We start from the raw sequence: 13,511 nt of genomic DNA on the forward strand, positions 1-13,511 counted from the left end.
TCCCAACACTTTGAGCAGAAAATTTATCTAATAACATCCCTCGTGACTTTTGTACCAAATTACAAAGCTATCAGACAAGTAATTTTGAGAACAAGTTTTCTTGACCAAATATGACAAAATTGTCTTAAAAATACAAATTGGTATATTTCAGACAATTTCCATATATCTTACTATTGTCATCCCTGGACATCTGTACACCAAATGTAAAAGCCGTCTGTCCAGGGGCTTTAAAATGAAAATATTTTTTACGATTTTTTGACCAAAAATAACAAAAATTGCCCCAAAACAGTAATATTTCCAATTTTGTCGTAATTTCAACAATTAGAAGGGTAACACCCTTGCAAACATCCATCCAAATTTGAGAACAATTGGGCTAGCGGTTTCAGAGAAGAAGAAATTTTACTTAAAATGAGAAAAATAACCAAAAAATTCAGCAACAAGTCATCGTTGATGACACAGTCCCCACTTTTTAATGGATGCTTTGATTACAGGTCCTCAGAGAGGATAGAGTCCTCTTCATTAGGTCTGTGATAAAAATACTTTTGAATAAATTCGCTTGATACATGTCTGAGTTGTAGTTCAGGAGATGAAAAATCGTAATAAAATGGCCACATGGTGGCCATATTGGATCGAATCACAAAACAAATCAATGTGCATATGTATGACATAGGTCAATGTCCTTGTACCAAGTTTGAATAAAATTGGTTGAGATATGCCTGAGTTATGGCTCTGTACATGAAAAAATCGTAACAAAATGGCCGCATGGCGGCCATATTGGATCTATCACAAAACAAATTGATGTGCATAGCTATGACATTGGTCAATATCCTTGTACCAACTTTGAATAAAATCTGTAGAAACATGCCTGAGTTATGGCTCTGTACATGAAAAAATCGTAATAAAATGGCCGCCTGGCGGCCATATTGGATCGTATCACAAAACAAATTGACGTGCATATGTATGACATAGGTCAATGTCCTTGTACCAATTTTGAATGAAATTGGTTGAGATATGCCTGAGTTATGGCTCTGTACATGAAACAATCGTAACAAAATGGCCGCCTGGCGGCCATATTGGATCGTATCACAAAACAAATTGATGTGCATAGCTATGACATTGGTCAATATCCTTGTACCAACTTTGAATAAAATCTGTAGAAACATGCCTGAGTTATGGCTCTGTACATGAAAAAATCGTAATAAAATGGCCGCCTGGCAGCCATATTGGATCGTATCACAAAACAAATTCATGTGCATATGTATGACATAGGTCAATGTCCTTGTACCAATTTTGAATGAAATTGGTTGAGATATGCCTGAGTTATGGCTCTGTACATGAAAAACTCGTAACAAAATGGCCGCATGGCGGCCATATTGGATCGTATCACAAAAAAAACGACGTGCATATCTATGACACTGGTCAATGTCCTTGTACCAACTTTGAATAAAATCAGTTGAAACATGCCTGAATTATGGCTCTGTACATGAAAAAATCGTAATAAAATGGCCGCCTGGCAGCCATATTGGATCGTATCACAAAACAAATCAACGTGCATCTGTATGACATATGAAGTAATCCTTGTACCAAGTTTGAATGAAATCGCTTCAGGCATCTCTGAGATATCTGCGTGAACGGACGCACGCACGCACGCACGCACGCACGCACGGACGCACGCACACACGCACGGACATGACCAAACCTATAAGTCCCCCCGGACGGTGTCCGTGGGGACTAAAAATATAAAATTCAAGATATCTTCACGATATTCATCAAACTGATTTGGATCAACCTTAGTAACCTGTATACCAAATATTGAAGCTATCAGATTAGTTATTCTTGAATAAAAAAAATTTGACCAAAAATTCGGAAAATTGCCCCAAAATTACAAATATAAAAATTTCAATTCAATTTGTATACACTTGACTGATGTCATCCTGAGGAACATGTATACCAACTTTCAGAGCAATCAGATGAGTGGTTTCAGAGTTCAAAATTTTTTGACTAAAAACTGAAAAAATTACCTGAAAAATAGAAACATGCAAATTTCATCCTAAATTTTACACATCTGCTTTAGAATACCTAAAGGAACGTGCACAACAAGTTTCAACCCTATCTGACCAACGGTTTCCAGTTGATTTGGTTTGACTACCACCAAAGTAGAAGTAAATTTATGTGCAGTCATCAGAGTCTGACCTGTAAAATAAAACACAAACACATTTGTTAAATAATGAGTTACAATGTAACAGCACTAGCCAGTAGGTTTGATTTTGGCACTGAGTGGATAATTGAATTTTTTTTATGGAAAGGCGTCTTGAAGGGGGGAGGTTACCCAGCAATCTTTGGTTCATCAATTGCTTGGAAATCTCCTCTCTCAAACTTGCATGATTTTCAAAAAAATTTCATATGTTAATTGACAATGAGAGTATCCTACAAAGTATGTTTTCAAAATTTACATTAGTAGTCTACAGTTGTCTCTACACATGTGAGCTACGTCTGGCTTGGCTGGGGAATCTCTGATTGTACAAATCAGAATGAATCATGGGATATTTCTAGTACTGTGGACTGCATAACACCAGACACCGAGCACAAAGGTCTTCTTTTCTGACAGCAGTTTCAGTGTAGCTCAAATTAGAAATATTGGCTGCTATGTCAAATAATCCTCAAATGAATTCCGTTTTACAGAATATAATCCAACTTTTGAAGACAGTTTTGCATTCATGTCAATAAGTCATATTATACCTAACATTTTACTTTATCATTCCTTTGCAACAGATTTGGTCTGTAAAATTCAAGTGCATAATTATGTGTTCTCACTGACGGCAGCCATATTTGGCTTACAAGTCAAAAAGTATTTTGTTGTCAAAAACCCAAATTGTGTGTTCTTTACCAACATTTGAAAATTTTCTGTGGCCACACTTTTTGAAGAACTTTGGCTTCAGTTACCTTTGATCTGAAATCATGTTAAAACAACTGTAAAAGGAAAGAGCTAAGGGCTGGATCATTTGACATTCAGGGGGGTCTGGACCGGTTGTTGTACAGCACTGTTGAATTTACAGGGCCTGATACAGGTCTGAAAATTCGCATGATTTCAGGGGTGTTAATTTTTGTAAGATGGGTCAATTTTGATCACAGAAGCAAACAGAAGCATTACTGTGTGAACTTCGAAAAAATTCAGAACCTGCCACAGGCCTGTGTTCACAGCACTGTGTACAGTCCTGAAATACAGGTGCTGTGACAGGCAGAAATTTCAGACCCTGTCACAGGTCTGTGTGTACAGCACTGTGGAAGTCATGTTCTCACAGCACTGGCCACAGACCTGTAATTCAGCCCCTGGCACAGCAATGGGACGTCTTTGCTGACACAGACCTGTGCCACAGGGTTGTGTCAGGAGCTGTGCAGGGCCTGTTACAGGTGCGAAATTTTTTTTGCTGTGTTCCAAAATGCCCTTTCATCTATTGTGCTATTCACAAATTTTTGTTGCACTCTTTATTAGCAATTTAAAATCAGGTGTTTTCAAATAATATGCAAAATTAAAATAACTGTTTAAACAAAAAAACCCTCACCTGGAAGCATCAAGTTCTGAGTACTTTTTCTTCAGTTCATCAGCTGTTGCTTTTTTCAGACATCCCTTCTTTGTAAGGGTGAAATCCCAAAGTATACACGACTCAACTGGAATAGTGTCCGTCCATGGCGTTCTGTAGGTTGCAATGCCATGATAGGCCTCCTTCCAAGTACCATTGTAACTGCCAACTAACCAGTGGATGTTGAGCTCACTGTTGTTTCTCTCTATAACCTTTGCTATCTGTGGCCTGGCATCATTGTCTGGAGCCCAGACTGCAATCAGCATTCCCTGGTCCACACTCTCAAAACTGTTCATTTCTTGTACTGCTGGGGCTTCCTGGGCTTTGTTTTGATTACCAATTGTCACCTATTCATCAAGAAGAGAGAAGTGCCACTTTTCATCATTTTTAGTTCATGAAGAAATTCAGTTATGCATGACAGCTGTTATGTTGTATGTTTAAGAAAAAAGGTTGGTATGATAGCATGGAAGTATCTTCTTCAGATAAGCATTCATTTTGAATGGGTGACTGATAAATACAGTTAGATCTAATGATGGCATAGACTCCATAAGTGTACAAAGCACTTTTTATCATAAATTTCACGCTTTTGTAAGCCAAAACTGTAACAACTCTTTATTTATGTCTAGATTATGTTACAAATAATACTGCAATACTGTGTGAACCCATTTTGAGCAGAAGCTTTGCAAAACACAATCCAGACAATACCATATAGCACATTTTTTAACTATATTTCAAATATACTTTTTCTGTAACAGATCAGTAAAATACTTACTGGAGGACATGGAGCTGTTAGTTTCTCTTGGATACTCCTCAGTTCCTCTGGCATATCTGTAGTATTTTCATTTCGAGCATGGCGTTTTCTAAGTGCTGCTTCTTTTAGTATATGGATCTGCCATCTTTTGGGTACACTCTCAGGAACCTGAAATTCATATTTTCAACATTATTGCAATTTGGTATAAGATACACATGAAGAACCGTAGTAGAGACCTATAAACAGTAAATCTGCAATCTTAATTCATGCAACATTGCCTTTTGTTAATGATGATACCCCATAAATTTTATCCACTACTACACTACTACTACTACTACTACTACTTATAATAGTAATGACTTCAGTCATTTTAAGGGGAACAAGGCTGGAGTTGCGTATAAATTTTAGCAATTGGGATGATTTTTCTGTGTATCAAATGCAAATTTTGGTTTTCTAGTATGCTAAAATGTCTCCCTTGCTTCATGTAACTGTAGTCAAAATGCATTGAACAAGTCATTAGTCAATAACACAGTACCCGCCAGTTCAATGTTATTTAAATCTTTGGAACTTTGATATATTATTTTTGACATAGGGCTTTCAACCTGGAGGTCCATTTTCTACTGTATCACAAAAAAATTAATGACAACATGCATGTCATGATCATTAGCTCTGCCAATTTTGAAGCAAATTGGCTGAGGCATGTCTGAGTTGGGGTTCAAAATATGACAATTAACAATAAAATGGCTGTCATGCAACCATACTTTATTCATTTGGCTGGATGCACTGAACTCTATATTTCACATTTGTCCATTACAGATGCCCTCTGGCCTGGTAGATCATGCATTTCATGTTTTTGGACTGTAGTCCAAACAAAATCAGTTCAGGGGTGTCTAAGAAATGGCTCCGGATCGACTGCGTCTGTGGGGACTGAAAATGTACATGAATGTAACTGTAGGTACACCAACCTTCTCCAAGTCTGTTATTTGTTCCATGAAGGTTTTCCAGGTTTGGACAGCTTGGCTGGTCATTCTGTGGGCGAAACCATCTGGAATGCTCCTTAACAATCCATCCACATCTAGTTTCACTAGACTTGGTACAACCCATTCAGGTGGTTTATCAATGTTTGGGATAGTCTATATAAATCAAAATACATAAATTTAAAATTAATTGATTATCATTAAACAACTGTTTTAGGAAAATATACAGAGAAGAAATGCAGACAAGACATGAGTACTGATGTGAACACCACAATTCAATAGGTATTCCCAGAAACATCACAATCCCGTAACTTGCTATTGTAAGAGGGTTACCCATGTATGGAATTTGTCTCTTCCCATATAATTACATTGAGAATTGCTGGAAAAGTAACTTCTTCAATTGTCATTTTCAGGAAAATTCACACCAAAGCTCAGTTAAAGAAGTAAATAACAGTGATGAAATACAATTGTAAGGTCACCGTACTTTATTTTCAGATAAACTGCATTGAATTATTTTGTCAACAGAAAGTGCATCATTGATGACAAAATGCTGCCTTTTTTCTCATGATGAAAAAAATCATGGTCTTGCATCTCACAAACAGGCACCATGATCCATACAATTCATTACACATTTTGATAATACTTACAGAAGAGAATCCAAAAATCAACACTTTAGAAAAAATACTGCCAATGATATGGCATAAGCTCACATTTGCATAACTAGAAAGTAAATACTTAATCTGTAATTTAACAAGTCTTCAGTCGATGACACAGTCCCCACCAGTTCAATGTTGTTGAAATCTTTGGAACTTTGATATTATTATTTTTGACATAAATTGAGGGCTGTCGACCTGGCGGTCATTTTCTACTGTATCACAAAAAAATTCATGAGAACATATGTGTCATGATCACACATTTTGTCACATTTTGCTCTCATTTTTTCACAGCACAAAGCATGAATTAATTGGACAAAAACTTCTTAAGTGCAGTGGACATACATACATGTATACAGACAGACAGACAGACAGACATATATACAGACGACAGACGCCGACTTATGCTATAAGCTCACATTGGTATGTATACCAAATGTTAGTCAAAAATGACAATACTTTCATTTTTATTGCTTGTACATCCTTAATGCTTACAGTCTGAACATGTCATCAAAAGTTATAAACTTACCATCAAACACAGAAGACCTGGAGTCTCAACACCATCCCTTGGCAACGGATGCCATGGATCTGTACACCATTCTCTGTACTGCATATAGGCTTTACCATCCACTTTCCGAAAGCGGAAATTGTGTGGACGGGAATGACCTTTAAATTTCTGTGCATGTGAGGAATAAGCCATTCCTTGATATTCAGCATTTTTGTAGATAATGCTACCTTGATGGCTGGTGTGTAGCTGCTTTCGATGATTGAGATTAAATCTGAGAGAGAAAAATGATAAGAATGAGCAAATGAGTGTATTTAACATGTCTATGATGTTGTCTTTCATAACTAGCATGATGTATGTACTAGTGCATGCACTTTTATCACTCTGAGAGAACAGACCGTTAATCAGAGTATGCTTACCGAAGTTTCATTTACTGAAAAATAGTGACAATATGTCATGTTAGCTCCCATATAATTATAGAAAGGAGTTAATGTATTGGAAATTATTGTGGAAGTAACAATTACTATGAATTGATTGGCCTGTGCAGATTGTGCTTTTATGTACGCAGAGTTAGTGGACGGGTAATGGTACATACATACATACATTTGTATACATACATTGTACACATTCATACATGCATGTATACCAGTATATACATAATACGCATTATTGTTTCAACTGCATATACATGTCAACATTTCAAAAAACTGGATAAGTTCACCAGACAAATATGTTTTTGATATATGCCAAACAAATGAAATAAGATAAAACCCGGAGGGATCATAGCCTAGCCCTAGACCGGTACTTGCTCCCGGTATGCTCCCAATCACAAACAATCTAGTACCCCGCGCTACAGTTTGGCCAATGCTATAAACATGGCTATTTGCACGTCAAAGGACTCCAACAGAGAAAAGTGGTGATACACCATCGTCACGTGATCATGATTTTGACATCATGGAAGCCAATAACGACTCACGACCAAATACTGATTGGCCATTGCAAATAAGGCATGGGCTACCAGCTGTGAAAATCAGTAGCCTCCAGGCAAGAGCTGGTAGCCCCACATGGAGTGAAATCATTGCTCAAAACTGCAGGCCGAAATAGCTATTTCACTACTAAATTGAACCCCTCAAATCACTGCTTACATACATGTGTTTTGGAGTCAAGTCACCTTCCCTCATGGACTTGTATCATTGTTTGATTTTCCTGGCTCGTTTGGACACTTTTGGGACCAACAGCTCCATTTTAACAAAATCACAACTACAGCATTGAATGCATCTACACACCAAATACCAAGCTTAAATGCGCAACAGTGTTCATGTTTTTTATGTTAACGGACACACACACACACACACACACACACACGGACACACACATACATACATACAGGCAATTTTTCCAACTATAAGAATAGCTTCCATACATGTATATGGATATATAGTTTCCATATATGGGAGCTAAAAACTGCTAAATTTACACTTCCAGTTAATACATTTTTCCCAACAAGCACATTTTCTGTTGAAAATTTTTGCACTGTTGGTTCCTGTTCAATTTCTTGGAACTGACATCTATGAATTGTCACTGATCTCAGGTGTACTTATCAACTTACCTTCAACTGTATAGGCATTTGCTCTTTTTAATCCCACTGAGATCTTTGAAAACATCTGGTCTACATTCTCATGTGTATGTCCCACAGGCAGAAAATTCACATAAATCTGTAATGGTAATAATATGTATATCATTAAACTATACAATCGCTGCTTTGAGCATATACGCTAGGAAATCTTAATTTTTGACGACTCATACTCAATATGATGTCATTTCTATTCAATGTTACATACACTGCAGTGATTGCCACTTGGCAACTGGTGTGCCAGATGGTCATTCATGCATGAGTTTGCAAGGAACCTTGCTTCAGTAGAAACTTCTACATTCAACTTGTAATATACCATTTTGAGGACCACTACCATAAATTTTGTTTTCACTGTGTACAAGGTTGTTACGGATACCTCCAGCCCTGTTGTCCCTCCGACTGTATATCTGCATGTCTATTTGCACTGAACGTCGAAGGGACAACAGGGCTGGACGTATCCGTGACAACAATGGGCTGCTCTGATCATGTGACACAAAGCGCCAGTACGCCTTTGGAGCTTTTCTCCATACCACTTTGAAGCCCTACAGAAGCAGTATTTTCTTCATGGATTTTTCAAAAATCGCGTAACTTATGGTTGGCCAAGTTGGTTTGTATTTTATAGACGCCCCTTTAGGAGACACATATGTTGAAATCAGCCTTGCCCACGCTTCCCTTTAACAGACACATTAGTACAATTTACATACATTTCCCCTGTCACTTTTGCAGCAAGGACAGCAATTAAAAACAAGACAATTGTCTCTGTATACCAAATATCAAAGCTGTCTGATAAGCAGTTTGGAAGAAAAACATTTTTAAAGATTTCTTGACCAAAAATTACAAAAATTCCTTAAAAATACAATTTTGCATAGTTCATCACAGTTTCAACAAAACTGAATGAGGTCACCCCTAGGCACATGTAAACTTGATACTAAAGCTGTCTGGCTGCTGGTTATGAAGACTTTTTACTGAAAACAGAATTTTTGATCTAATTTGCATATTTTTTGACACAAACACAAAAATGAAAAAAAAAAACGTCTGGAGATATTCGAATTATGCATTTACACACCAAACATCAAGTCCATAGGTGCTACGGTTCTCAAAATATTTGAGTTGACGGACATCCTCACATACATACATACATACAGATGACGGACGGTGGACGCCGGAAGATCCCATAAGCTTCTATAGACTATAGTAGTCTATAGTAGCTAAAAATGCAAGCAGACCTGACAAAGACTTGATTGGCAGTCTGTGCACTTTGATAGTAAATGTATACCTTTGAACAGACACACCAATTCAAACTTCAAACTCTACAAAATTCAATATTCAATATTTTGGTTCAAGAAACATGTCAAATCTTGATGGGGAAAGGTGTCACCATCGAACATTCAGTAAATAATTAACTGATTATAACTGCAATTGTAATTTTCCACCAAACTGATTGACTCATATCTTCAGAAGTACAAGGAAGAAAGATCATGTAGATGTCATGAAAATGACCCATCTTGTATGCTAACCCAATACACAGAAGTTTTTATTTTTTGTAAACTTAAAATGAAGATTTGGTCTTCATGAAAGGTATTCATTTTGGATTGATAACTTCTGTCCCTAGCATTTACCATAGGTTTAACAATGGAGCACTTACTTCCTCAAATATATCCAGTTGTATCAGCAATGCCATGAGACTCAACAAGAATCGGTTCTTGTTCTCCCGGAAACAATTGTCAAGTTGCAGATACAAGGCTTTGGCTAGATGATCTTTTGATTCTACCAGTACTTCTAGTAGGATATTCATGGTTAAGTTGCTGTCGTGTGGGAACTGATTCATGTCTATATAAACATACGGTATTTTCCCAGATGACACTCCAGTGTGAAGTATATTGCCTGTTTGAAGAAAATGATATTTTAATCAGTGATGACAAAAAAGTGTGGTTTGTGAATAAAAAAGATTGCGTATCAATTGAAGATGAAAAATAAAACTGGCAAAGGACACTGTACCCAAACTGATAACAATTGTGATATTCAAGTAAGACATGTATATGGTTACACACATTTCAATTTCCTATAAAACAAACCTACTCCACCAGGGAGTACTAAAAATGAAATGAGTTAAAATTATTGGCAGAACTTCCTTCGGATTAAAATTCACATATTTTCAACATAAATATACAAAATGGAAGCTTAACATAAAACAAGTCATCAATGATGACACAGGCCCCGCTAGTTCAATGTTGGTTAAATCTTTGGTACTTTGTTATTATCATTTTTGACAAAAAATGATGAATTTGTACATGGAATAGTAAAACTGCCAAGTTTGCTTGCAGCCATTTTGGATCAAATGGCATCTAGAATTAATGTCAATGTACACTGGTCTTGTATCAAGTTTGAATAAAAACAGTTCAGGATATCTAAATATAGACAATCAACAAGAAAAATTGTAATAATACTGCTACCTGACAGCCATTTTATACTGTATCATGACAATAATTAACATCCTTGTAACTGTAATATCACATACATGGTCCTTGGGCCAAATTTGAACCAAATCAGTCCAAGCATGTCTTAGAAATGGTGACAGATATGTATGAAACTAGTGCAATAAAGAAGTTGCCTGGCAGCTATTATGGATCACATTTAAAGAAAAGTATGAAAATTACATAAAATGGCTGTTGGGTGGCCATTTTGAATTGTATTGCAACAAAAGATTTTGTGTGTGAATATGTCATCGTACATAAGCCTTGTGCCAAGTTTGAACAAATTTGACTGAAGCATAAATGAGTTAGGGCCCCATATATTAAAATTATGTTAAGTGGGCCCTGGCGGCCATCTTGGATTGCATCGCAACATAAAGTGACGCAAATATGTACATTAGGCACATTAACCTTGTGGCAATTTTCAATGAATTTGGTTCAGGCACTTCTGGGAAATCACTACGAACAAAACCCAAACCATAAGTCCTCCCAGACTTCTTCTGCAGGGACTAATAATAACATTTAAAAAAACATTAGTTATAAATGTGATATTATGTTGTTGGGACTTACTGACGATGAACAAATTCATTCTCAACAAACAACTAGGTGGAAGTGTACCTGTAGTTTTAATGCAAAAAAGAGCAATGAAACGAAGGTATCTCTGACCAGTACCTGTTACATGTGTCCGCAATCTCAACAAATTTGATGTTGCCTTGTCTTCTTTGATCAGGTGGGGTATATCTGTTTTGCTTTGATCCATGCCATCTTGAATGATGGTCATAATTTCATCTGGTTCCTTTTCTGCTTTCTCACGGTGGTAGTGATAGCGTTTACGTTCATTCCTTTAAAGGAAAAAATTGTTTCAAATTGTCAATTACTATATCAATCAGATGTGGGCATGCTTCTTTACAATTTATATGTAACCAATTTCACATCTATTTCTGCAATACAAATGAGCTCTCACACACACACACACACACAGGTATTGGCTGTGCTTATGAGTGTGTGGTGCAGAAATGTGACCATACAGGTTTTTCAAACTTGATTATCATGGGTACTTATAAAACTGCAAGAAAAAAAGGAGTAGTTTACAAAAGCCAAGTATCAGCCATTTTTTGTGATTTTTCACTATTTTTGTTTTATGTGTCAATGGCAAATTCTTTTCTACTCCTGAAAGCATGTTTGATTTATCAACACAATATCAATATGTGTAGAATGCATTGTTAATGTTGACATTTTAATTCTAGCCTGACAATGCAGTTTACACACTTACAGGCCAAGTTTACAAGGTGAATACTTTATGTTTCAATATGCTTTACATATAAGGAGTAGAACAAGAACTTGTAACTTGACAACAAAACAAGAATAATGAAAAAGAAAATCACCAAATGGGGATGAAACTGGGACTTTAACTATTTTAAGCTTGTTAGTCCCTATATATATGTTTGCATCCAATCAGTGTTCACTAAATGATTGGTATTATTTCAGACTGAAGTATGCATGTACATAGAGTCGCTTCTTAGCTAGTTGTAAGATTTGTAGTTGAATAACTTTCTTTTCTGTTGACTACTTACTCTACTTGTTTCAAGTGAAGTGCAACCAGACCTTTGACTCGACTTCTTTCATACTCGGCTCTTGCTTTTGCAAACTGTTCATCCAGTCGAACACATGTTTCACAGCATACAAACTCGCTGCCCTATTAATAAAGAAAAATACATAGGTGATCAGATGATGTCACAAAAATGTTAATATAGGGGTTAACACTTGCTGCAGTTCCATAGCCCCTCCTTTCCTCAATGAGTTGTGGTGTGTGGCCCACATAAACTCCTACACTTGATCGTTTCGACCACAGTCACCCATAGTCACCTCCACAGGCATGTAAACCCTCATTACCGCGAAACCGGAAGAAACTTGAGAGAAGAAGCCTTACCATCAAATTTTCACACCTTCTCTCTTCCGAATGTATGAGCCAGTTTCATAAAGGAACGGTTTACTAGCTTGTGGTCACCTTCCAATGTTTTTCTATACATACACATGGCACCCTTTGGTGTGGGCTTTTATCAGCAGGTCGGTCTAAAATGTGGTGTAAAAAGTCTTCCATTCCAGGTCTAAAATGGGGGTCTCATTTCCATCAGTCAAATATGTTTGTACAATTGTATGTTTGTAGAATTGTGGGTAAAATATTGTACTGTGCCCCCCCCCCCCCCCGCCATTAACAGCCGCGTAAGAGCCGACTCATCACTGCATTGTATTCACTCGCGCATGCGCATTGTGACATCGGAGCTAAAGTGTGGCATTTTTTGTGTGAATGTGTGGAAATTGTCAAAAATGGGTTATTTTTAGGAAATGGTCTAAAATGCGGTCTGATTTTTGCAGTGTCGGCAACACAACCATACCATTTCTTTAGGCAGGTCCCCCCCCGGCCCCCAGGCCTCGACCGTGCTAGTTTCGTACTCCGAACCCATGCTTACCTTCGGCAAAGAAGCAAACGTAGTATTGTAATTGAGTAGTATTACAAGCCACTTGTATACAATAATCCGTGAAAATCTTCAATGCGTTGGTGCATGGAAGTGACCAACAACGGAAACATGCTGCACGTCAGTTTGCCGGCGCGATAGGAACACAGACGCAGCATGAAAAGTCATGGACAAAACAAAATGGCGTACTGGTGTCTGCGTCACCTTTGGACGATGCAATTATTTCTAGGGGTGGTCAAGGAGGTGTGAGGGTGATCGGTCCAGTGATAAATTGGTTGGAAATAAGTGTGTAAACGCATCGGTGCGTACGTAAACGACAAAAGAGGGAATTGTTGTGATGTGTTCTCTTTTTCCGTTTATTCTTTTCCGATTATTGTCAAACTATGTCTGCCAATAAACGCAGTGCACGGCCGCGAGGCCGACTTCATACTACCAAATGCCACGGCAGGCCATCCGCATCCCC

The 13,511-nt window shown here is 37.3% G+C and overlaps 1 protein-coding gene across 1 annotated transcript; it reads right to left on the reverse strand.

The window, feature by feature from the left end:
• Window positions 1-2,044: 2,044 nt before the first annotated feature.
• Window positions 2,045-13,238, reverse strand: LOC139128110 (uncharacterized). The gene is made up of 10 exons (XM_070693951.1): window positions 13,043-13,238; window positions 12,146-12,267; window positions 11,244-11,413; window positions 9,746-9,984; window positions 8,077-8,182; window positions 6,492-6,741; window positions 5,298-5,465; window positions 4,354-4,500; window positions 3,564-3,928; window positions 2,045-2,193 (listed from the first exon to the last, which is right to left on the reverse strand). Exons 6-10 carry the CDS (start codon window positions 6,660-6,662, stop codon window positions 2,169-2,171), a joined length of 876 nt encoding a protein of 291 aa, XP_070550052.1. The 5' UTR covers window positions 6,663-6,741; window positions 8,077-8,182; window positions 9,746-9,984; window positions 11,244-11,413; window positions 12,146-12,267; window positions 13,043-13,238; the 3' UTR covers window positions 2,045-2,168.
• Between the last annotated feature and the right edge of the window lie 273 nt (window positions 13,239-13,511).

This window comes from Ptychodera flava, unplaced genomic scaffold, assembly GCF_041260155.1.
Source record: "Ptychodera flava strain L36383 unplaced genomic scaffold, AS_Pfla_20210202 Scaffold_43__1_contigs__length_1316584_pilon, whole genome shotgun sequence".
NCBI classification, from domain to species: domain Eukaryota; kingdom Metazoa; phylum Hemichordata; class Enteropneusta; family Ptychoderidae; genus Ptychodera; species Ptychodera flava.